Source organism: Pinus tabuliformis, chromosome 2_1, assembly GCF_031772625.1.
Source record: "Pinus tabuliformis cultivar Carrire ecotype Pingquan chromosome 2_1, CPIR1, whole genome shotgun sequence".
NCBI lineage: Eukaryota > Viridiplantae > Streptophyta > Pinopsida > Pinales > Pinaceae > Pinus > Pinus tabuliformis.
Genome location: NC_142299.1, coordinates 661,492,095 through 661,517,462, shown reverse-complemented (window position 1 = coordinate 661,517,462; position 25,368 = coordinate 661,492,095). Strand labels below are relative to the sequence as shown.

Below are 25,368 nucleotides of genomic sequence, written 5' to 3'. Positions count from 1 at the left end.
GCTAACTGAATACAATTCAAAACCTAACAAAATCGATTTTCTTTTTATTTTTTTAAAAGATTTACATCTTCATAAAAAAAGGGGAAACATACGTTAACTAAATACTCTTAAGATCAAGGTCCAAAAGAAATAAATTAAAGCTAATGCTTAATCTTAAAAAAATTGAAAATCGATTTTTTTTTTTTGAACTTTTATATATTCACACATAAAAATAATACGCTGACCTGAATCCATACGACTTACCCAAAATCGATTTTGTTTTGTGCTGTTGCAGATGTGCAGGAAGCTTGACGGCGGCAGAAGAACCCTGAACGGAGGATGAGCTGATGGAAGGCAGCTAGAATGGAGACGAGGATGGGGCTCACGCAGAGGAAGCAAATGATGTCTTCAGCAGTTTGTGACAGCGAGGAAGAGCTAAACTCAGCAAAAGACTGCGTGGAACGTGGGATGTGAGGATGGCAGAAGGGTGCAGCGGACAATCAATGGAATACACAGGCAGAGGGACGTGAGAGATATGGAAGGATTTGATGGGGAAATAGTTGTGTGAGGAGGGAGATGTTTTCATTTTTGTTTGCAAGCAATGGAAACCACACAGGTTTGGACACAGGGAATGGAGGACGTAATGGGAATTTTTGTAGATGGAGAAAGAGTTGGGATTTACGCTGCTATAGAGAAGACGCGAGTTGGGATTTACGCTGCAATAGAGAAGACGCTGGAGAAGACTGCACAGATGGAGGGACGAGATGGTGGAGAAAAATACGCAGGTGTGGATCAGGCGTATGGCAGTTCGATGGGTTATGCGTGGAGCAGAGGAAAAGTGACTACGAATTTGGCTTTGGACAACAGCGTGGGAGCCAAGGGAGCTGCGTGGGGCAGAAGAAATGCGTGGAGACCCTTTGCAGGTGTGTGGATGGAGCAGCTGTTTGTGTGATGGCTAAGGATGCATGGAAAGAGAGAAATGGCAGAGGGTATGGCAACGGCAAAAAACTGTGATCCCTTAAATAAAATTTGAAATTTTTTCTGCAGCAATAAAACCCCAGGCAGTAGTGAAAAATGAAAACGCAGTTTGCAAACCCGCAGTCCAGAAACTTGATCAAAATTTTAAATCTTTCCTGCTTCAAATTGTCTAATGGAAACCCTGAAAATTTTTCAAAGCATGTGCCTGCAACTTGCAATGGCAAAAAATAGAACGCCCAAAAATAATATGTGCAAGAAACAAAACTGAAAACCCTAAATCAGCTAAATAATTACAGTATTTACAGATTTTTGACTCTTAAGCAGCCAGATTTGTCAATAATCACAGTGATATTATCAGAATTTAATTTTAATGTGAGATACTTCAGAAAACCCTTCATGCATTCATAAAAAATTTCAAATGATAAGCCCGCGATCAAGAACTCGCTGGGCTCTTTCAGAAAACACAATCCGGGAGTTGGCTGGTTCAGCCGAAAACTTCCCCTAACGCCCGGTAAACTCAAAATTAAGATTTCCTGCACAGCTTAAAATCAACCATTAACATAGAGGGAAAAAACAATAGCGAAATCTAGATCAAATGGAGATACTTGCCATTATATTTCTGAATCTAAACTATCATTCAAACCCCAGAGATTAGACAAGATACCTGTGCCTGAGTCAATCTTCATCAAGCTATTATCGATGACTGAAAATAAAATTATGTAGAAAAATAAAAGATCTTACAGCATTTCCAGAAGAGTAACACCAGCAAGATTTTTAACCCCAAAGTCTTTCTTTATTGCACAAAAATGACTACAAGAGGGCTTTCTTTAGCACCAGACTCTCAGATCAAATTTGATCTCAAATGACCCCTGACACCCTATTTAAAGGAAAAACTCCCAACGGCTAGTTCGAGTGATCCATGTCAAAATGATCTCGACTGTCAATGAGGATCAAAATCTCTTTTAATCTCATCCGTCGAAATTTTAAATGTATTTTAATATATTAAAAAATTAAAACCCTGCATTTATTTCCTCAAAACTTTGATTTATTATTATTTTATTTTATTTTTCAAATTTATTTATTTATTTATTTTTATTTAATTTTATTTTATCTTATTTTTTAGTTATTTTAATTTTTTAAATTTTTAATTTTTTTTTTTATTATCTATATCTTTAATTTTTTTATTTATTTTATTTTTTATTTTTTATATCTTTTTATTTTTTATTTTTGGATCCTCGAACTTAGCCCTTTGGAAAAATCACCTAGGACCTAGGACTTAGGACTTATGAGGGGATTAAAACATTTTCTAACCCTCAAGACACTTTACATCATGACTTTTACAATTTTACATCTCAAGGGGGGAAAACCCATTTGACATAGACCCTCATAGACCACCCAGTGCTGCGACACAACTATAATCTAGCAGATCAAACAATTTGTAGTAACCTAACCAAATAGTTAGAATTATTTCCAAATTACTTTTACATAGACTCGAAGCACACTAGGATTCCCCTAAGATTCTAATGACAAAATTCATTCTGGCTTTGGGGTTAGGCTGAAGGAAAACTCTGCCGATCATGGATCGGTGAGACAAAAAACCTTTCGGAACGTAGATTATCACTAGAAAATTAGGTTTGCCCAGGCAATTTACATACATGACTCAGATCTGCTAAGATTATTTACAATTTACACATGTAGACTGGGTTTACAACATAACATAATCGGCCAGATGATCACAATCGAATGGCACGGACATGTCGATTCAGTGCTGCCCCTTTTGCGAAAAAGGGGGTGTATTGCTATGGTTAGTTGACACGTAGCGGTCAACAGGTACATCTCCCAAGTTGAGAGGGATGGCATATTATAGTCATGATGGATACCTTGAAGAAGAAATTGGAGAATGTATATTGAGGTGCTGCTAAAAGAAGGAAAGCAGGATCCAGTTGTAGAATATGTTGCTGCATGTGAAATAGGAAAGGAAACTGTACGATTGAGGAAACTTCTGTCAAGATTTATTTGGGAAGCCTCTAAGTCCTACTGTGATAAATTGTGAAGTAACATCAAGATGATTGAAAACCCCGAAAGTCTGTGTTCACTTATGTATATTTGAAAGATTGTTACTTGTTGCCGTCCGTCACACACACCTACCAGTTAGTGAGAAAAGCCCTTAACCCCACAAGGTGTGGTTGGTGGCAAATTAAAGAGAAGGGGCTGTCACCTATTCCCTACTCTCTCCGTTTAAGCTATCTCCTAGGTTAGCTAAGGGGGGTGGTCCCTAAATGGAAAACTAAGTTAAAAGATGTGAGGTTTCTAGGAGATGTTAGAGTGAAATGGATTACTTTTTAGATTGCAAGCAAATATAATATGAGCAATGTGAACCAAAATCAACTTTAATAACCATCAACACATGAGATAGCAATAAGCATATGTAAAACCAGTGCCTTCAAAATATTGCTCAAAAATGAAAGATACTTGCTCAAAATAAATGAAATGCTTTCAAATGGAAGCACAAGCAATCCTGAAAATGAAACAAAAGATGTTAGCACAATAAAATAATCAATACAAGATATAAAGATGCTTTCAAGATATATGATCACTTGTTAATCCAAAGCATACAAGGAAATAATATCTTGCAAAGGAAACCAATTAGAATTCTACTTGCAAAATATAGAATGAGATGTTACTTGCCAAAACAAAGTATTCAATTCAACACATATTCATAAATGACAAGTATAATGGTTATTTGCAAGTAAAACAATAAGATGAGTTAATATGAAATGCACCTAAACTAAAATTGGATGCAATTATCTTGGTTGCTTTTAATTTAAATGCCTAATCTAGGTGAGAGATCCTCCTTTTGAGCTCTTACCAAAGGGTAAAAATTGGGGTGATCGTAAGAAATGTTGATGTTTGGTAGCATTGGATGTGCTCTAAGCCTCAAAATTTGCAAGGAGGCTAGAACACATGTATTCTAGAATACCTAGAAATCATTTTGAGAGATTCCACCCGGAGGCAACTTTATTAAAATAATTAATTATTTTAATGGATGCCTAAGTCTAAACTCAGGAAATTAAAATAATTAAAGGGTATTAAATTATTAATTAAAATGGGTGTGAAATTTCTAGAACAAGACGAGGATCAAATCAAAATGATCTGAGCCATTGATTAGAATCTAATATGGGTCGTTGATTGATCAACGAGAGGATTATAAGAAGAGGCTTGATGGGCATTTGGAAGATACATCGAGTGGGATCAAGAGATCGATTTCTCAAGAGAGCAGTGCAGAGTAGCCGGAGAGATCATCGAGGAGATTCTTGCAGTGAGGGGCAGGGATAGTTTTCCAGAGGAAGTTTTTCTAATCCAGAGAGTGCAAGGCAGAGAGGGTAGAGAGTAGTCCGGAGAGGCAGTGTAGAGCTTTAGAGGGAGTCCATATTTTTGTTGGGGAACAGTCGGGATCTAGTGTCGGAGCCGGGGTGTGAGACCAGGAGGCTAGAGGGCCGAAGTTTCTAGCTAGCAGGAGATCAAGAGGAGGTGCAACGCAGTCCCAGCAGCAGTGACGCAGTAACTGCGTAGGTGTGATGCAGTGCTGCATAGAGGCTCATCTCCAGTGCAGATCAATGCCAGATTTTCTAGTGACAGGGTGAGATCATCTCACTATCTTTTTGTCCAGTTAGATCTCTGTATAGGATTGCCAGTTTGGGCATCCGAAGAATTGTATTAAGAAACTATTGCATAATAATACAAACCCTTAGTTGCTACACTGGTTTTCCCGCATTGGGTTTTTCCGGGGACATTTGTCCAAAAACAACGATGTCAATTGTGTGTGTGGTTATTTCTTCTTGCTCAGTTCTTGTTTCCGCATATAATTTAATTAGTGAAGCTTGCAGTCATATTTACTTTGATATTTACAGTGTAACACAGTAAATAACTTGCATGAATTAACAAGCAGGAGAAGTAATATCAGTTTGCTACAGTAGGGATTTGGGTCTCCAAATTTTCACAAGAAAGAGGGGGCGAGGACATGGTGGTGTCATTAACAAAACCTGTCCCCGAGTCTTACCAGCGGCATGTGTCTTCGTTTATACAAGGGGACAAGCCACTTTCATAACTGCAGGGTCACACGCCTTTACCTTACTTCGTACCAATTGGAAGAACTCTCCAAAAAAGTCTCTTCCTATGATTTCTATCGACCAAGCTTATGCTTGGAGGTTAATTTTAAAAGGCAACGAAATTAGAATGCCTGCTATGATATGCAAGTGAGATTGTAAGTGTTATGTAAAATATTGCTTCAATTAAGTATGCTCCACAAGATTATTGCTCAAGTAAACAAAAGATTAATAAGCTTCATAAGAGTTGTGAATTGATAAAGATAGATGATGAACAAACTAAAGCAAATGAAGATTGTAAACTTTCTCAATGTAAATTGCAAATACTTTGAAAATAAAATAAGATTTATGCCCACGATAGCTTTGCAAAAGAAACTCTTAACTTGAGAAAATGAAAGACAACTTGCTTGACATGAAAGTAAATGATTGCTTTGAAAGATAAATTTGCCCAACACACAATGCTCCAAATATACTCAAAATGTAGCACAACTATAAAGCATGAATGATTTAGGCAATAGCCAAGCCAAGTATGTCAAAGTTTGCTATAATAATGAAAATGCTTGCACAAAGTGAGAGAAAAGTAAAATGTAAATTTGAGACTTGTAACAACAATTGTAAATGGTGCAAGTTTAAAGAACTTTAGCAAACTTGAAAATAGAGAAATGCGATTTGTGTTACTTCCCAATTAGAGCATGCATATGTGATGTGAAAGAAAAAATGGAAAAGTTAAAACTAACAAGTCAATCCACCCAAGATTCTCTCCCTAAAATGGAGAGATAGGGATGCCAATGGGTAGGCCCACGCTCCCACAACAAAACAAAATTTTTATTACTTTGGTGTTACAATGAGGTTAATGGCTCTTTGAGAGCTACCCAAGGAATTGATTGAAGTACAATATGAGGTTTTGAAACCACAAGGAAATTCCTTCGAATATGGAAGATCAAGAGAGATGATGATGGTGGTATAAGTAGGAAATACAAGCTCCCAAAGTGATACACGACCTAGCCTTTTCCACAAGCAATCCTAATGCCCACGACCTTCCTTGAAAATGGAACTTGGAGCTTGAGAGAACCTACAACAAAATGTTATGGCTGCAAAAATAAAACCAAAGTTAATGTGAAAAAAAGAGCATGTAAGTGGGTGATAATGCTACAAAATAATATACAAAAACCAAATCAAGTGATGGGAAAAGACCCCATCACTTGTCTAGTTTATAAGAAACTCTTGATTAGCTAGGTAAAGAGATGAAAGCACAACAGTAGAAGATGTAAATGAATTTTTTTAATATTTTGTCTTATGCATAAACTATGTGAAAGAGAACCCTGCAAGAACAAGTACTTTCAAAAAATTTAGATCTATGAAATCCAAATTACAATGAGAGTTCCTTGAAAACATTGCCAAGAGTGGGTTGGTCTCTTGAAGACTTTCCCTCACGCTTGCTAGTTGATTCAACAATGATCCTCTACAAAACTTCCAACAAACATTCGCTGATATGGATTAAATTAATAAACAATGCCAAGAAAACTTTAGAATTTGTATGAAAATAGATAGAGATGTCTAATCTAGAGCATATCAAATAACCAATTGCAAATGTAAGATAGTTATACATCTACAATTCAACAAAACATATGAATAAAATGAAATATAAATCAAAGGCACAAGTAGAAATATACCATCAATGATCCAAGCAATGCTCCAATGGAATAACAATCATGAATGAACCCCAAAGTCTTTTTATTCATATGAAGAACACAAGTACATAGAAGCAGAGCTTCCCCAAGCACAATAGCTCGTTGCAAAGATGCATAAGTGAGAGCACAAAGCTCTTATTATATAGAAGTTTGGGAGCCAATCTCAAGGCAAATGGTGACAATCCCAAAGCAAATGGGTGACAATCCCAAAACACCTTCATGCAAATTCGAATTTCCCAAGTGGCATCAAGAATCCCTCAAGCAAAATCAAATTCCATGATGAAATGACAAGTGTATATGGGTGGGAACCAATGTGGGGACAATTTCCCACAAAAATCTCCACCAAATATTCTCCCAAATCCTCCCAAATGTGCATTAACTTCACAAATTCGAATTTTCCAAGTAAGCAACTTCCTCATTTATTGCCAGAAATTCGATTTCCTTGAGCACATGTCATTTCCTTGATTTTAGGAGTCCACATCACCTTGGGACTTCACTTTAACTCCTCCATGATTTTCTACTTTATTTCCACATCATTTAGCATGTGTGGATATTTATTTTTCTCCATTTATTTAATTGTTGGCTTAATTTATTGCCACTTTTTCCACTAAACTTAGGAAAAGTGGGTTTTGAGGGTCTAGAACACATTTTTAACCCCTCAAAGTGTGTATTTGTAGAAATTTGAGGGTGAGAGGTGCAATTTTTATTACTCATACCCCATACAACTTCTCTAGACATCACTTATTACATTTCATATACAATTTTTATTCCAATTTCCGCCCTGCGGGAAATTAAAAAAATTAAAAAATGACCCCTAGACCTAATCAAATTTCACGAATTTTTTGTGTGAACTAGTATGGTAATATACATTGACCCTAGACACTAGGACTCAACCAAGGACTCACCATCAAGCCGTACTCCGACTTTGGGGTTATGCTTGGAGGAAAAAACTCAATTAATTATTAAGTCCTCGTAAGGAGATGATAATTAACCAAGTGAAAAAAACCTCCTAGAGTAATACTCACTTGATGATAAGGTCTCAGGCTACCTAGGCCTGTTACATGACTCGACTCCTCATACTAGTATCACTTTTACATTGTCCTCGTAGGGATTGTGGAATTTGAGTACAACAGAAAATGATGAGAAGAAGAAGTAGAGTTGAAAAACTCTGGTGATATGATGATCTTTGATGGTACAAACAGCCTTTGGTACATCCTTGGGCATGGAGTCTTCAAAAAATCTTTAGGTGCCACTCTAGTGGTCAACATTATTGTTTGGGGTTGTGATTGTTCAGGTAAATCTCTCGAAGCTTTGGAAGCATGCTTGATGTTACCGATCTGTTTGATCAGGAGAGATTTGATGTGTTGAGGCTTTGTGTGTAATACACATTGCCTGGGAGGACATCTAGCTGGCCTGTGTGTTGATGTCTAGTTCTCGAAGCAGGGAAGGTGGCGTTGGTCATAAAGATCTGACCTTGCATCACGCGCCTAGTTCCTTGGGTTGATGGTTAGTAAGTAAGCCTGATGGTACTTAGAAGAGGCTGAAAGCTTTAGCCCATCTTAGTCCCACCCAGATAGATTTCCCTAGTCAAGAATCTAGTCTATGGTACTGTGAGTGTGATCTGAAAATGGGGATCTTAGGATTCTTGTCTAACTTACAAGAACCTCTCCCACTTCCAAAGCTTTAAATTTTCCCAAGTCTTAATGATTAACCAATGCGGAATTAAGAAATGCTTGAAAATAAGGTGTATGTTGGCATGTGTTTTTAACTATTTATGTGCTTTTAAAATTCGGTTGTTCGTGCTGATATGTAAATACATATGATAATAGACAAATGCAGCAATAAGCAAACACATAAGACAACAATTTAATACAGAGTTCACCCGAAACGCTTGGGCTACGTCTCCTTGAGCTCTAGTCAACTCGACTAGGCTCCCTGGGATTATGGCAATAGTTCTTTTACAAGTTCCACACTCAACTCCAATGTTTTACACAGGAACATTGGGCTCAGAACACCATCTTATCCCTTGGCTCTTGGAGCTCTTCGGCTTTCTGGCTCTGGCTCTTGGCTTTGGCTCTGGCTCTTGCTCTGGCTCTTGGCTCTGACTCTAGCTCTGGCTCTTTGGCTCAGGCTCTGGTTCTGGCTCTCAGCTCTCACTTCTGGTGCTCGCTCTGGCTCTTGGCTCTAGCTCGTGGCTCTCTGCTCTGGCTCTCTAAGCTCTTTCTCTCGGCCTTTGCATGCCTTTGTGAGTCGCTCGACCTCTAAGCAACTCCAACAACAATATCCTGCTGTCAATTGAGCTCTATGGCTTTTCACTCGACTTCCGAGTGACTCCAAGGACTCTCTGCAGCAATAAGCAAACACATAAGACAACAATTTAATACGGAGTTCACCCGAAACGCTTGGGCTACGTCTCCTTGAGCTCTAGTCAACTCAACTAGGCTCCCTGGGATTATGGCAACAGTTCTTTTACAAGTTCCACACTCAACTCCAATGTTTTACACAGGAACATTGGGCTCAGAACACCATCTTATCCCTTGGCTCTTGGAGCTCTTCAGCTTTCTGGCTCTGGCTCTTGGCTCTGGCTCTGGCTCTTGCTCTGGCTCTTGGCTCTGACTCTAGCTCTGGCTCTTTGGCTCGGGCTTTGGTTCTGGCTCTCAGCTCTCGCTTCTGGCGCTCGCTCTGGCTCTTGGCTCTAGCTCGTGGCTCTCTGCTCTGGCTCTCTAAGCTCTTTCTCTCGGCCTTTGCATGCCTTTGTGAGTCGCTCGACCTCCAAGCAACTCCAACAACAATATCCTGCTGTCAATTGAGCTCTCTGGCTTTTCACTCGACCTCCGAGTGACTCCAAAGACTCTCTGTGCATTCAACTTTTTCTCACTATTCGCTCTCCTCTCTTCTTCTCCCCCCTCTATCTCTGTCAGTCTGTGGCTTTAAGCCATCTGCTTCCTGACTGTTCATTTCCGCTTTCAGCTCTCTCGTTCCCTGCCTCTATCCGTTCGAATCCCTTCTTCGGCTGTTACAGTCACTGCATCACACCTCACAGGGAAGTGGCCACCTATTCCGTAACGGATAAGTGTCAGGTTCACTGGAAACACTCGATTGTTTGAAATGGCCGTTATTTCTGTTTACTCCAAGAATGCCCGCGAAACACGAATCTCTGCCAACTCATCGTCCACGTCGGACTTCAAAGTCCCGCACAATTTGCTTTATGACTTTGTCAAATCCGGTCATCCATCGGTCGCATCTCCGTCGTTGATCTGGAGCCTCCAGATCCTACGGTCTCCGTCCATATCGCGCGGGTAAGTTGCATGACCTTTACTCGCGCGATGTGAGTGGTTTTCTCTCTCATTCGTTGGACATGTGTCACCCGGTGTATGGAATCGCGCGAGACTCGGTTGAACCCGCTTATCGCCTGAAGTGCTCGCGGTATCATGCCGGTTTTGGCGCGGGACCCGCCTTCTGATGGAATTGGCGATTCCCGTACGGTTTTATGTCTTTTCCTTGTGACCGAGCGCTTGGGGCTTTCCTTCATTGAGGGATGTGCTAATCGCGTATCATAAACTGCCTTTGTTTTTGGATTTGGCCTCCCGATTGCCAATTTGTGCCAGTTCCACGGTCACCATGGGCCAACGGTCTGTGCGCTTTGACCAAGGGTCCTTGTTGTTCTGTGCTGACCACAAATTGCCATTGTTCAGAGGTTATTTCTAATAAGCTCGATATCCACAAGACTTTGAACTTCGGCATGAGTTTCTTTACAGAGTTTGGGTAACTTTAAGAGAGTTTAAGGATCCAATTTGGATCATGCCTTCCCACTAAAAGAACTTTTGGTCCACCAAAAGACTGATATACTGATCTGAGCAGTAAATGAGAGTAACAACACCCTCTTCTTTCAGCCTCCCTACACTTGCCTTTGCATAGTGCCTCTGAACCACAATCTCTAACCACTTCCCTTCTTGGATGGGTTGGTCGTCTTGGGAAGAACTGTTTTCCTCCTTGACTTCATGCAGAACTTTTGCTGTGAAGTTTATAGAAGGTAGTTTGAACTTCTTTACCTTGATCCTTGATCCAAGGTGGCTCAAACGAATGTGAAGTACATTTGCTCCACAAAACTTTCATTTGTACCTGTTTGAAAAGCTGCCAACAACAACTGTTAACAACAGCAGGTATACAGACAACAACTGGATGGACTAACTCCTGCTTCAACAAAGAAACATATTTCACATCTTGTGAACCCTTCCTTGTCTTATATCTGCATACAAATGATTGACTAGATAACAAGCCAATAAAACATGCCTTTAAAACAAATGACCTTTAGGACTCTTTTCCAAAAGATGAAACACTTCATCATTATCTCCATTTTGGAGACCAAGTTAACTTCTCCCAAGCCAACATTACATGCATCTCATGCTCATGCATGCATTCCATCTATCAACTTTCGCTTAAGTACACTGTACTTTCGAAGCTGAAATGAACATATTGTTGCAACAATAAAGTGAGTTTCCTACTCAACTTCTTTCCATTTACCATTTTGGTAAGATCTTGCAACTTGCATTTATTCCACAAAGAAATGCAAACAGATGCATCAAAGGACATGCAGTCTTAATTGGATAAGAATTCTAACCATTTCTTACCAATCCATTTCAAAGGTCCCTCCTTGGTTTGCACATCAGCATCAATATGTGAATCATCCTGAAACACATCAATCATGGAATCTTTATTTCCATCCCTGCCATTTTCTTTTTCCACCTTCTCCTTCAGCTTTGGTGGAAGCAGTGCTAGATTCAAAGTCCAACACCTTTCAGCAAGATGCCCTTGCTTATGGCAGTAAGTGCAACACATGTGCATCCTTTTGACAGCATGATTTGCCTTGTCTTGTGGACCTTTGGTTGCTTGCTTCTTTTCCTTCAAAAGTTTCCTGTATGTGGCCATCCTCTTCCAACATCTAGAAACATAATGGTTATCCAAACCACAAAAGGAACATGCAATTCTTTTTCCAGGCTTTACAAAATCAAAAGGAATGTGTTTAGAACCAGATTTATACTTGCCTTTTTCACCTTTATTGCCTTCAGGAGTAGGTGAAGCAAATGAAGAAGTGGCTCCCTTTGGAACACCATCACTTTCTTCAAGGCTGTCAGAGTTTCCACAACTCTCTGGTTCAAGTGTGTGCTTCTGAACACCTGCATCTTGCGAATGATGTTTCAAGCTATTGCATTCCTCCTGAATACAATCCTCACACTTCTGAGGTAGAGGACCTGCAATGAAACTCCTTTTTGGAACTGTTTCAATGGCCTTCATGGAAGCTTTGGAACTCTCTCCATAAGACTGTCCATAACCGAGACCCAAATACTTAGGCCTTTCCTCAACCATTATTGGCTCAACAATACCTTGTGCATATTTTCCCAATCCTTTTCCTTCATAGCCCATCTTGGACATTAGCTTGGAACCTATGCCTCTAGTATGTTTTTCAAAAGAACCAATATAAGCATTCTTAGAAGAATTTGAAGACAAACTGGAATGGTTTACCTCTTCTTCAAGCTGATACTTGACCAAGGATTCTTTGGCAACAAAGAGTTGTGACTCCAACTCATGCATCCTTTTCAGGTTCATATTTGCAATATGAAGTTGCCTCTCCATTTCCTGCAATTTGCCAGAAAGCATCTGCTTCTCTTCCTCCACGGAATTCAACTGCTCTCTAAGTATGCTGCTCTTCCTTCCATCCTCATACATTTCTCTTACCTTGTTCATCATGATGAACAAGTCTTGCTTCATGTCTCCATCAAAGGAACTTGTGAAGAAAGAAGAATTCGAGGATTCACTTGTAGAAGTCGTCATTATGCAAATGAACAAAAGAACTTCAAACAAGATTATTAAAGAGCTTATTCAGTAACCTCTTACAACAACCTTTTGTGCTTCAAGGATTGCCCTGAGGTCCTTTGGGATAGAAGAATGCCTTCAGCCCTTCTTCCTTCTTGTCCTTCTTGGACTGAGCTATCAATAGCTTTCCCTTCACCTCTGCAAACTCAAACAATAGTCAGTCTGCAACCAAGCATACAATCAATGAGGCAATCAATCCTTGACTGTCCAAAAACCTTTCAGACAAGCAATCTTTGCCCTGTCAATCAAGCACTCTGATACAACTTTCTTTGAAGGTGGGGTTAATCAATCTTAAGCTCTGATACCACCTGATCTGAAAATGGGGCTCTTAGGATTCTTGTCTAACTTACAAGAACCTCTCCCACTTCCAAAGCTTTAAATTTTCCCAAGTCTTAATGATTAACCAATGCGGAATTAAGAAATGCTTGAAAATAAGGTGTATGCTGGCATGTGTTTTTAACTGTTTATGTGCTTTTAAAATTCGGTTGTTCGTGCTGATATGTAAATACATATGATAATAGACAAATGCAGCAATAAGCAAACACATAAGACAACAATTTAATACGGAGTTCACCCGAAACGCTTGGGCTACGTCTCCTTGAGCTCTAGTCAACTCAACTAGGCTCCCTGGGATTATGGCAACAGTTCTTTTACAAGTTCCACACTCAACTCCAATGTTTTACACAGGAACATTGGGCTCAGAACACCATCTTATCCCTTGGCTCTTGGAGCTCTTTAGCTTTCTGGCTCTGGCTCTGGCTCTGGCCCTTGCTCTGGCTCTTGGCTCTGACTCTAGCTCTGGCTCTTTGGCTCGGGCTTTGGTTTTGGCTCTCAGCTCTCGCTTCTGGCGCTCGCTCTGGCTCTTGGCTCTAGCTCGTGGCTCTCTGCTCTGGCTCTCTAAGCTCTTTCTCTCGGCCTTTGCATGCCTTTGTGAGTCGCTCGACCTCTAAGCAACTCCAACAACAATATCCTGCTGTCAATTGAGCTCTATGGCTTTTCACTCGACTTCCGAGTGACTCCAAGGACTCTCTGTGCATTCAACTTTTTCTCACTATTCGCTCTCCTCTCTTCTTCTCCCCACTCTATCTCTGTCAGTCTGTGGCTTTAAGTCATCTGCTTCCTGACTGTTCATTTCTGCTTTCAGCTCTCTCGTTCCTTGCCTTTGTCCATTCTAATCCCTTCTTCGGCTGTTACAGTCACTGCATCACACCTCACAGGGAAATGGCCACCTATTCCGTAACGGATAAGTGTCAGGTTCATCAGAAACACTCGATCGTTTGAAACGGTCGTTATTTCTGTTTACTCCAAGAATGCCCGCGAAACACGAATCTCTGCCAACTCATCGTCCACGTCGGACTTCAAAGTCCCGCACAATCTGCTTTATGACTTTGTCAAATCCGGTCATCCATCGGTCGCATCTCCGCCGTTGATCTGGAGCCTCCAGATCCTACGGTCTCTGTCCATATCGCGCGGGTAAGTTGCGTGACCTTTACTCGCGCGATGTGAGCGGTTTTCTCTCTCATCCGCTAGACACGTGTCACCCAGTGTATGGAATCGCGCAGGACTCGGTCGAACCCGCTTACCGCCTGAAGTGCTCGCGATATCCTGCCAGTTTTGGCGCGGGACCCGCCTTCTGACGGAATCGGCGATTCCCGTACGATTTTATGCCTTTTCCTCGTGACCGAGCGCTTGGGGCTTTCCTTCACTGAGGGGGATGCCCTGCGATACGCTTTAGCGCTAATCGCGTATCAGAAACTGCCTCTATTTTTGGATTTGGCCTCCCGATTGCCAATTTGTGCCAGTGTGCAGTCACCATGGGCCAACGGTCTGCGCGCTTTGACCGAGGGTCCTCGTTGTTCCGTGCTGACCACAAATTGCCATTGTTCAGAGGTTATTTCTGATAAGCTTGATATCCACAAGACTTTGAACTTCGGCATGAGTTTCTTTACAGAGTTTGGGTAACTTTAAGAGAGTTTAAGGATCCAATTCGGATCAGAGTGCCTAAAATCTTCATGGTTCATGTGTTTTGAGATCTTCCATGTACTTGTATATGTATGTATGAATACCTTGCTAGTTACGAGGGAGTGTTGAAGAATGTAACTAGGTTCGGTCTTCATAATTGTAATGAAATGTATTTATAAAATGAAAGAAAAATAAATTTTATTATTATTATTATGACTTATTAAAGCATGGGTTTCATGCTTGGGTCATCATGTTATAGGTCAAAGTCCCCATTGAAGACTTCTAGGTTTTGTCTTGAGTCATTAGAGTCGTCGTCCATTTTGTGAGACCCTTCTTGGGCTTTTGAATCATGTAAAAAGAATTATTATTAAGTAAAATAAATCATTTGTCACCTCCACACCAAGTCAACCCTTACCTGATCAAGTCGGCCTACATAAGGGTAATTCGACCCACAAAAAAAGGGTATATATACAGTGCAGTTCGATTCATTTGGTGCATCCATCTCACAAGTTCAATATACAAGTAGAAGAAGCAGAAAAAAGTGCGAAATTCCAGGAAAAGGAGAATTGCTGGAGAAGGATAAAAGTCAAAGTTTTGGGCCATCTCTCTCTCTCATTCGTACGGAGTTACTGGGTTACTGTTGGGTGTGAAAATTTCTGAATCTAATAAACCTGAAGTCCTACTGCGGTAAATTGATTTACATCACCTACTTGTATTCTTCATTTAACAAGTTATTTTCAGAAATGTTCAGAAAATATTAATGTAAATACACTGCAGCCTACACCACTATACAGATCAAGTACTGAAAAATAAATGAGACAATCATGCAAAGGACACTTATATTTGGACGAAACTTCCCCGAAAAAACCCAATGCGGAAAAACCGGTGCAACAACTCCGAGAGTTTTCTATTATTAAGCAGAAGTTCTGAATACAAATGTTGGTTGCCCTCCTGACAAACCGGTGACAAAGAAATGCAATGGCGGAGAACCTGAGTGAGTTTTATCTCACTTCACCTTGTAGAATCTGACTGATTTGGCAACAAAACTAGCTGGCACCGGCTACAAATGCGCTGCCCCTTCACAGTAATTGCGTGGGCCTACGTGGAGCTCTTTGAGGCTTTGCGCCAGCACTTCTTTCTATTGAAAAGCTTTCCCAGCTGTTCTAGCTCTTTGCGTGGAAGGCAGCTTCCTCCCTCTACGCTGGCCCTTTTGGCTCTGCTCAAGACTGCGTGGGCCCAGACTGGCCCAACGTCAACTCTCCTGGCTAATGCGCTGCCTCCGCAAGCTTCTCTCCGCCTCTCTGTTTGTATTCCCAAACTATCCCTGCCCCTCAGTTGTAAAATCTCCCCATTCGATTTCCCTTCTGAGAACTTCTCACCTCAAAAAATCGATTTCCTCATTCTCTCTGTGTGTCTTCTCCAATTGACCCCAAACCTCCATTTATACTTTTCCTATTGAGAAATCAACTGCTGTGATCTAATCTCTAATCAACGACTAAGATTAAATTACACTTGATCCTCATCTCTTAGAAGCTTTTCACCCATATTTTCATTAATACCCATTAATATTTTAATTTTCCTAAGTTTTGACTTAGGAACCCCATTAAAAATGTTAATTATTTTAATAAAATACAATCAGTGTGGAATTTCTCCAAACGATTTCTGGGTCTTGGAGATCTCATGTGTTCTAGCCCCTCCACAAAATTTCGGAGCTAGAGTATATTCGATGCTACCCAAAAATCAAGACTCCCTCTCAGCGAGGAATGTGCTCTAGCAATACTTCCCAGCAGAAATATCACACTGATCCATGACATCGACCCTCTGCGTTGCCGATGCTCGGCCTGTTGCCCCTCATCCATTGCGTTGCTGCAACCTGTACTGCTGCCCATGACACTTCCACTGTCATTGGTACATCTGTATTGCATCTCCCTCTCAACATGCTGCCCATAGCACTGGCACTGCCACTGCTAATTGCTGCATTGCAACTCAGTTGTTGAGAAGTAAGCAACTGAAAAGCTACCTAAAATTTGACAAGCTGGTCAGTCTGGATGCCCGTGGATGCTGAAGCTACCTCTGCTGCTAATTTGTGCTGACCCTCTAATGCTACAACATTGCTGTTGTATCTGCTCTGTGCCTACCGCACTGCTGCAACACTTCACTGCGTTGCTTCAGACTTTGCACTCTAGCTTTGCCGCTGTTGCTCCATCATTCCTCACACCAACTGAATCCCGTCATTCTGCTACTCTCATTAAGGGCTCCCATAGCCGTTTGTGATCAAGAGTTTGGGCACCTCAAGGATCCTGCCTCTATTCTGTAGTCCTCTCGACTACAACTCAATATCGCCCCACCTCTTTTCTAGAGGTTCATGAGCACTCATGGTGCAATCTTCATCATCGTCCTCTTTGTCAGCTTTCGCTGGAGCAGCCTTTGAGTCAGACTTCTCTTCTTTGCCCTTCTTCCGAGGACGCTATGTGGTGAAATAACCCATTTCTCCACATCTAAAGCATCTGACTTTGGATATGTCCTTTTTCTTCCTCTTCTGTTGCCCTTGTTGTCCCGCTAATGCGAGAGCTGCATCCTCCTCTTCCTCCTTCTTGACTCTGATCCCTTTGCTGCTGCTTCCCGCCTTGGTCAATCGTTTGATCTCTTCTTGTCGAAGAGCTACCCACATCTCCTCCCAACTGGGAAGAGAAGCCCTGCCCAAGATGCTTTGGACAAAGGTTTCCTAGTCTTCAGTGACTGCATTCAGGGCAGTGCTGACCATAAATTCAAGATCTGGTGTAGCCCCTACAGAAGTTAGCTGGTCACAGATCCCTTGCAACCTGAGAAGGAAGGGATCGATTTCTTCTCCCTTCTGCATCTGAAACTGTCTCAACTGACTCTCAAGCAACATCTTCCACTGAACGGAAGTTCCCTCGTACAATGTGGTCAAGGCCTCCCACATTTCCCTTGCTGTGTCTTTCTCAACAATATGTGGTATCACATGATCTTTGACCCTGTCCAAGATCATGCACTTTGCTTTAGCATGAGCCTCCTCGTACATCTTGAGAGGATCAACATCAACTAGAACAACATCGTCTTCAAGGCATAATCCTTGATGGGATTTTTATCCAAAACTGCCAGGATCTTGTCCTTCCAGATGACGAAGTTGGATGCTCCATCCAACCTATCCCGATCCTTCAGTCCGTTAACTGGCATCTTTGCTCAAATGAATGTCAAACTGGTTCTCTTCTCCCTCTTTCGTTGCTGCCCCAGCAAACCTCGGATCTGGATTTCTTTGGCACTAGAAATCCTTTAAGGAACAAGCTCCCTCTGAATTTTGGTTTCCTTAACAAAAATCCTTCTGCCAACCACTCTCAAACCACTCCTCTCTAATCTCTCTTTGTTGCTGCTTAGCACTGGATCTAGATTTCTTGGCAAGAAATCTTTTGAGGAATTGATTCCCTCTACTTTGCTTCTGCTCCACTAGGTACTGTTTTGCACCAACAAAATCAACACTCGACTAGCAACTCCAGATGAAATTTGTGCTGCACCTCTAGCCAAGGTAAGCGGGAAAACGAGACTCCACAGTCTCTGTGCTGGCCCAACAATCATTGCGCTGCCCTCTACAACAGCAATGCCACCCAATCAAGCTGACGTAGGCTCTGCGTGAGCCTCCCTTGGTGACTGCGTCACCCCTCCTCTGCTCTCTCGGCCAGAAACTGCACTGTCTCTCGGGACAACTGCCTTCGCACACAGATTTTCTTCTGTTCTTTCGCCGATGGCTTCAGTCCTCCTTGATCTACAATTGCTCTGATACCATGTGAAAATTTCTGAATCTAACAAACTAGAAATCCTACTGTAGTAAACTGATTTACATCACCTACTTGTATTCTTCATTTAACAAGTTATTTTTAGAAATGTTCAGAAAATATTAATGTAAATACACTGCAGCCTACACCACTATACAGATCAAGTACTGAAAAATAAATGAGATAATCATGCAAAGGACACACTTATTTTTGGACTAAACATCCCCGGAAAAACCCAATGCGGGAAAACCGGTGCAGCAGCTCTGAGGGTTTTCTATTATTAAGCAGAAGTTCTGAATACAAACGCTGGTTGCCCTCCCGACAAACCAGTGACAGAGAAATACAATGGCGGAGAACTTGAGTGAGTTTTACCTCACTTCACCTGGCAGAATTCGGCAACAAAATTGGCTGGCCTCGGCTACAACTGCGCTGCCCCTTCACAGTGATTGCGTGGGCCTGCGTGGAGCTCTCTAAGGCTCTACGTCAACTCTGCATCAACACTTCTGCCTACTGCGTTAGCTTTCTTGATTGTTCCGACTCTCTGTGTGGAAGGTGGCTTCCTCCCTTTGTGTTGGCCCTTCTGGCTCTGTGTCAACACTGCGTGGGTTCAGACTTGTCCAGTGTCAACTCTCTTGGCTACTGCGCAGCCTCCACAAGCTTCTCTCCGCCTCTTTGTCTGTATTCCCAAACTATCACTGCCCCTCAGCTGCAAGATCTCCCCAATCGATTTCCCTCCTGAGAACTCCCCTTAGAAAATTGATTTCCTCAATCTCTTTGTGTGACTTCTCCAACTGACCCCAAGCCTCCATTTATACTTTTCTTGTTGAGAAATCAATGACCGTGATCTAATCTCTAATCAACGGCTAAGATTAAATTAGACTTGATCCTCGTCCCTTAGAAGCTTCTCACCCATATTTTCATTAATACCCATTAATATTTTAATTTTCCCAAGTTTAGACTTGGGAACCCCATTAAAAATATTAATTATTTTAATAAAATACAATCCGGGTGGAATTTATCCAAATGATTTCTGGGTCTTGAAGATCTCATGCGTTTTAGCCCCTCCATAAAATTTCAGAGCTAGAGCACATCCGATGCTACCTAAAAATCAACACTGGGGTCAAAGATCTGCTACTGGAGAGATCGAAGTTCTTGCTGCTGCTACTGGGTCGAAGTTTCTGCTACTACCACATCGAAGATCTGCTGCTGCATCTAGGTTGAAGTTGTTGCTGGAAGGTTGTCATCTGCAAAAGAAGGAAAGGGCTGACTTGGTGATTGGAGGAAGTCTATGTCTAAGTCAAGGAGTCTTGGATCATCTCGTGAAACTATTGAAGGAAGATTTGTTGACTGGGTTTTCCCCTAGATAGGGGTTTTTCCCTCGCTGTCCGCCTACATTTGGTGTTTTTGATCTTTGTGTTATGGTTTTGGTAATTGCTTGATGAACTAAGCTAAAAGAAGAACACAAGAAATCTAATAATAACATAAGAATATCACAAGTAATTATCAAATTTCGATTTTTTTTTTTTTGCTGCCTGGGTTTTTCCTTTTCTTCTTTGCTACAAAATTCGATTTTTTTTCATAAACCCTCTATTTCACCATGTCATTGGATAAACTTGCAGTCCCTGCCATCCCCTCAAAACCCCATCAAAATCGCAGCTCCTTAAAAACCCCAAATCGGCAGCCTCCAGACGCTGACCCTTTTTCCCTCCTGTGTGCTGTCTGCACCTGCAACCCGCGGCGCCATTCTCCTTCGCTGCCTTTCCCTTCACCATTGTTGCCATCCCTTTGCCCTCATCTCCTAACTCGCAATCCCTTGCTGCCTCAGCTCCATTCTGCTGTCAAGACCCTAGTTGGCTCCCTCTCTTCATTCGACTTGCAAAGCACCATCAAACGCTGTTGCATAACCTTCCTCACTTCCCTGCTCCATCCATCTGCGTTGCCATTGCTGCAAACCTTTCTCTGCGGCTCCTTCTCCTCATAAACCTACACGTTTTTGTCGTCAACTTCTCCCTCCCATCCGTCACGAGCTCCTCTCTTAGCCTCCACCTCCAAGTTGCAAACAAATGCTCTCTAATTCTTTTCCATTCGATTTCTTTTGTCTTTTCTTTCTTATGCTTTGATTTCTTTTTTAGGGTTAGGTTTTAACATTGTAATTCATTTTTTTTTTTTAATTTTGCTTTTTTATTAATTTCGTTTTCGATTTTTTTTGTTTTTGTTTTATATTTTTTCATTTTTTATTTCTTATGACTTTGTGTTTTGATTTTTTTTTTTGCATATTTTGATTTCATTTAAGAATTCAAAAAATATTTTAAAAAAACATTAAAAAATCCAAAAAATAAAAAAATTAAATTTTGGTGACTTTGATTGTCAATGAAATAAATCAAAGGACCTACACTTTCACATTTAGAAAATTAAATTTTTATGTGGCCTATGGCCCATAAAAAATTAAATTTAATAAAAGTCTTTTGATTTGGTTTTGGGTCACATTAAAAAATTCATTTGCCACATTAAACTTTGCTTCATAAGCTTAGCACATTAAAAATTTACCTAAGGGATAATTAAATTCTAATCTAAAGTTCCTTGGTGTCCTTTTGTGTGTTAGGTGTAAAATTTTAAATTTTGTGGTAGTGATTTCTCTATTGTCAAGTGCGATTAATGTTTTAAAATCATTGACTATAGGAGAAAGATATTTTTTTCTAGATCTGGGTTATTGAAGATTTATTTTTCAAATCTAGAATCACTGCTTAGTACTTAAGTTTCATAATTCTTCATGGGATTTAATTGCTAGAAAATTTGCATGATAAAGTTTTGGGCGTTTACATTTAATCGTTCATGATCGTCACTTTCACCACATTTATAAATTGCTCTGGATAACTTGTTTTTATTTAGTCTATGGTTAATTGAATATAAACACACTAGTTTAGAATCATTTCTATCTTGTGGTTGTGTCTTATTCATTGTTTGATCTATTCATCTCAGTTAACCAAGACTTGTTTACATCCATCAAGTTGTTCATCCTTAAGTCTCCTAGACCTTGTGTTCCACAGGCTACCCTCATTCATCCACCCCAGGGACTACCCCCCTTGACTTTTCAAGGAGAAAATCTAAACGGAGTAAGGATAAGAGTGACAACCCTTACTCTAAGCGTTGTCGCGGTGCCTAGACACTTTGGGCTGGATTTGCCCATACGCCAGTGATCACTCTTACAATGTTGGCTCCCACAAAACCATGAATCCTTAAGAAAGTTCACCTAAGGCCCTCTAATCCCATATAGGACGAGAGTAACCAAAAGTGAAACTTTAAGCATAGTATTCAAAATTGGTCGGGTCAGATCGCTAACCGGTTAAACTAGCCGTCTTTTCCATAAACCGACCATTTTTTTACCAGAGTGGCCGTGGACCCCACGTACAATCGTTATGGGCATGCCTGAGTGATTTTGAGGGAAACTAGGGGTTGTTTCCCTCCAAGCCTTTAAGGGCATGCTTCTCCTCTCATTTGCCTTACACATCTCCACCCTAACAATGATGGCAATCAATGGTAATGTTAAATTCTCAAAGTAAAAGTAACCTTTTTTTTATTTTTCATTTTCATCCTTTTACTTAAATTTTTAAGATTAGCATGAAATGACTTAAGATGTTTGAGAGTGGTTTCGACCTCATTGGATTTCAAATGGAGAAACTAGAATTTTAGATTTCACTCAAAATCCAGTAGACTTAATGGTTTTTAGGATTTCAGGGTTTGGGGGATTGCAATGTTTCTATTTGATTTTGTCATGCGTGAGGGTATGTGATTGGCATTTGATCAAGAACGTGAAGTCCTTTAAGTAACTTGATGTTGGTGGCATTGATTGTTGAACTTCGTTGATGTTGGTGGTATTGATTGTTGAACTCCTTTACCATGGCCTTAACAAAAATGTACCCTTCACTCAAAGGAAAATAATTGGTTAGGCATGCTAAGATTTTTCTACCATATTATAAGGTTGAAGAGATGAAACCTTCACTCAAACCAAATTCATTGGTTAGACATGTTAAATTTTTCAATTTTTACCATATTATAAGGTTGAGCAGTCCAAGTTTAAAGACTTTGAGCTAGATGATGTTTATTCAGCTCTTGTTGATGATCCCATTTCTAGTAGTGCTGAGTCAATGATGAGTTTCATGAGTGATCATGTTGATCAGTGATTTGTAGTTTTTATGTATAGTTTTGCTGCTGCTACTACTACTACTAAGGTTGCAGAGGAGTTTGAGGAGTCCTCAGACTCTGAGCCAAATGATGTTTATGTAGCTCATTTGGATAGTCCATGTCTAGTAGTGGTAATGAGTTTGGTCATGATGAGGAGTGATCATGTTGATCACTGATATGTAGATTTGTAGCAGGCCAGTGGCTTTATAGCTTGTAGCATTGTTTTTGGGCTCTATGTGCCATTTAGAGCCTCATTGATTATGTATTTTGTTGCTGATATGTATTGCACTCGGTGCCATTTTGGTATATTCACCTTTACATGGTATATAGATGCATAAACTTCACATATTTTGTCTCTATTGGTTTGGAATCATGGTTTTAAATTTTAAAAATGATTTTTAATTTTTTCATTAAAAAATAGTTACTTCATGTATTTTTTTAAAGACCGGTTCATTAAGATCTGACTAGTCCGACTTTTTTGGTTCCAATTCAAAAACTGGTTTGATAGGTGGACCCGTCTGGTCACCGGTTCTGGTTTTGAATACTCTGACTTTCAAGGGACCAGCCATGGTCTGACCAAGAGAACATGATGTAGACTCAAAAGACACAAGTCTAGGATACCTAATATAAGGCCTCACATGGTTTTTACAGTGCTTTTGACTTGTGACCTTGGCCTTACAATGATGGTGATAAATACTACAAAGTGTTCATATGTACCCCTGCTGACATGAGGGGTAACAGGTACCATTGTGCAAGTATCTAGCATGCGTGATGAAAAGCACAATGGGTGTGATGGAAATCACACTTTTCATGATAAAAATTGCAAGGCCTCATAGCATGTGAGGGGTAACATGACTCATATTGAATCTAACTTCTCTCTATCAAGTGAACTTGTCTTTGTTTGACTCTCTGTCTCAGCCGTTGTTGGGAAAATCAACTTCCAAGATATATATCTAAGGCTATTTTTCTGTATTGTAATGTGGATTTAATTTTACTGTTTGAGCAGTCCAATTTTTTGTAATTTTTTAATAGATATTATCACATTTCCACTATGGAATATTATGCTTTCTGTTTCTGTATTTTCTTTTCTAATCCTTCTTGATCTGATTATTTTGGAAATTTTTTGATATTGGAAACTGTTCTGGGAAAAATTGTTTTGCATATATGCTTTTCCAATAGGGATGACTTTGTTGGATGACCAGAGGTCTACCTGGGTACTGTAATTGTCATGTTAAATTATTGAAGAGGGCAGTAAATTTCTTTTAATTATGTTTTCGTAAGTCACTAATCAATTTTGGCTAACTAAAGTGTTAATACGACCTGTATCAGTGCTGCAATGTTATTTTTATCTAAGTTAATGATAAAGAGATGATAATTGGCACCAACATCACATAGGGGTGAAGTGAGATAAAATTCATCACTTAAACTTGATTGTTTATGTTGCATGTAAGGGAAATGCTACCATCATGATGAAAGTCATAAGAAAGAGAGGGCTTAAGGCTGACAAAAATCTTAACTTGGGAATGCAGAATAAACACCTTTCCAACAAGCATTTTCTAATTAAATGCGTGTTGTTATTTGTTTAGAAGCCCCCCTCCCTTGTATTTCAAATTTCCAAGGAAAGCAGAATATTCTTTAAGGTGGAGTCAGTGATTAAAAGAAACATTTCCATTATTCTCCATCTTTATTCCATAACTTATAAGCCGATTGTGGCCTTCATTGGTAGAGCATATTATAGCATAACAGGATTGTACTATGTGTTTGATGGCAATCTGAGACTCCTAGATTTGAGTCAGTAGGATTCCAAGCAGATACAATGAGAGAAAGGGATTATGCTTAATGCATGTATATTATTTATTCAGATGTATAACTTGATTGCAAGAAAATCTTATCTTCCCTACAGGGGGTAGTTTATCAAAAGTTCAAAACATTCAATAGTAGTCTGTTTTAAATCACCAGAGGGCTTTATTTCATGATAAGGGCCTTTGAGTACATACACTGGGACTACAGCACATGATTTTGTTGGCATGTTTTTTCTTTTGAGTTTAGTTACCTTCTCGGCATACTACTTCATGCTCCTGTTCCTTGATACTAAATCAAGCACATTTGTTTTAGAACACGATGATAGGAATTCAGTAGCAGAGTAGAAAACTATCTTCCCCTAACCTTTTGATTTTAAGAGTGCATAATACATAACAATACTTTCTAATATCACCTTCCATCAATCCAGTGGTTTTGTATTGTCATATATGAAAGATGTCATTTTTCATGTAATTCTAATTCTTCTTTTACATCAAAATGCACTGAAATATAAATGACTTGAAGGATCCTTCTTATGTTTATGTCTTTACATGTTGATTATCACTTGAGTTTGCAGGCGCCAGGTGTTTCCTGCTGTTGCTCATCTTCTCGAATCAGTTCAGGTATGGGACATTTCTAGAGTCTCCATGTATATACTCTTCTAGACAATAAAATTTCTGGCGTGTTTGTTTTAATGAGTATGCCTCTTATGTTAGACTGAAAACAGTACTTACACCAGAAAAATCATGGGATGGCTAAATGGTAAAGCGACACCCTCTTTCCAAAGTAAACAAGTAGAGGCAACTTGGTCACTTTAGCAGCAATATCTAGAGACTCTACATCTTTCCTGCACAGTCTCATCCTAGCTGAAAATTATGCAGCTAATTCAGCTCTAAAGGTGTCTCCTCTTAGAGCAGAAGTTAACAGTCTACTGTCTCAAGGTTTCTCTGCATCTTCTTCAGAGAAAAGCAGAATAGTGTTCAGATTCACAAGGGAATCAAACAG

At 40.1% G+C, this 25,368-nt stretch overlaps 1 protein-coding gene across 1 annotated transcript in view; it reads left to right on the top strand.

Moving 5' to 3' along the window:
- URE (urease) overlaps window positions 1-25,368 on the top strand; it is a 393,081-nt gene that overhangs the window by 7,328 nt on the left and 360,385 nt on the right. The window contains exon 2 of the mRNA XM_089403154.1: window positions 24,941-24,986. Within this exon, the coding sequence (XP_089259280.1) occupies window positions 24,941-24,986 (46 nt within the window). The remainder of the gene's footprint in view (window positions 1-24,940; window positions 24,987-25,368) is intronic.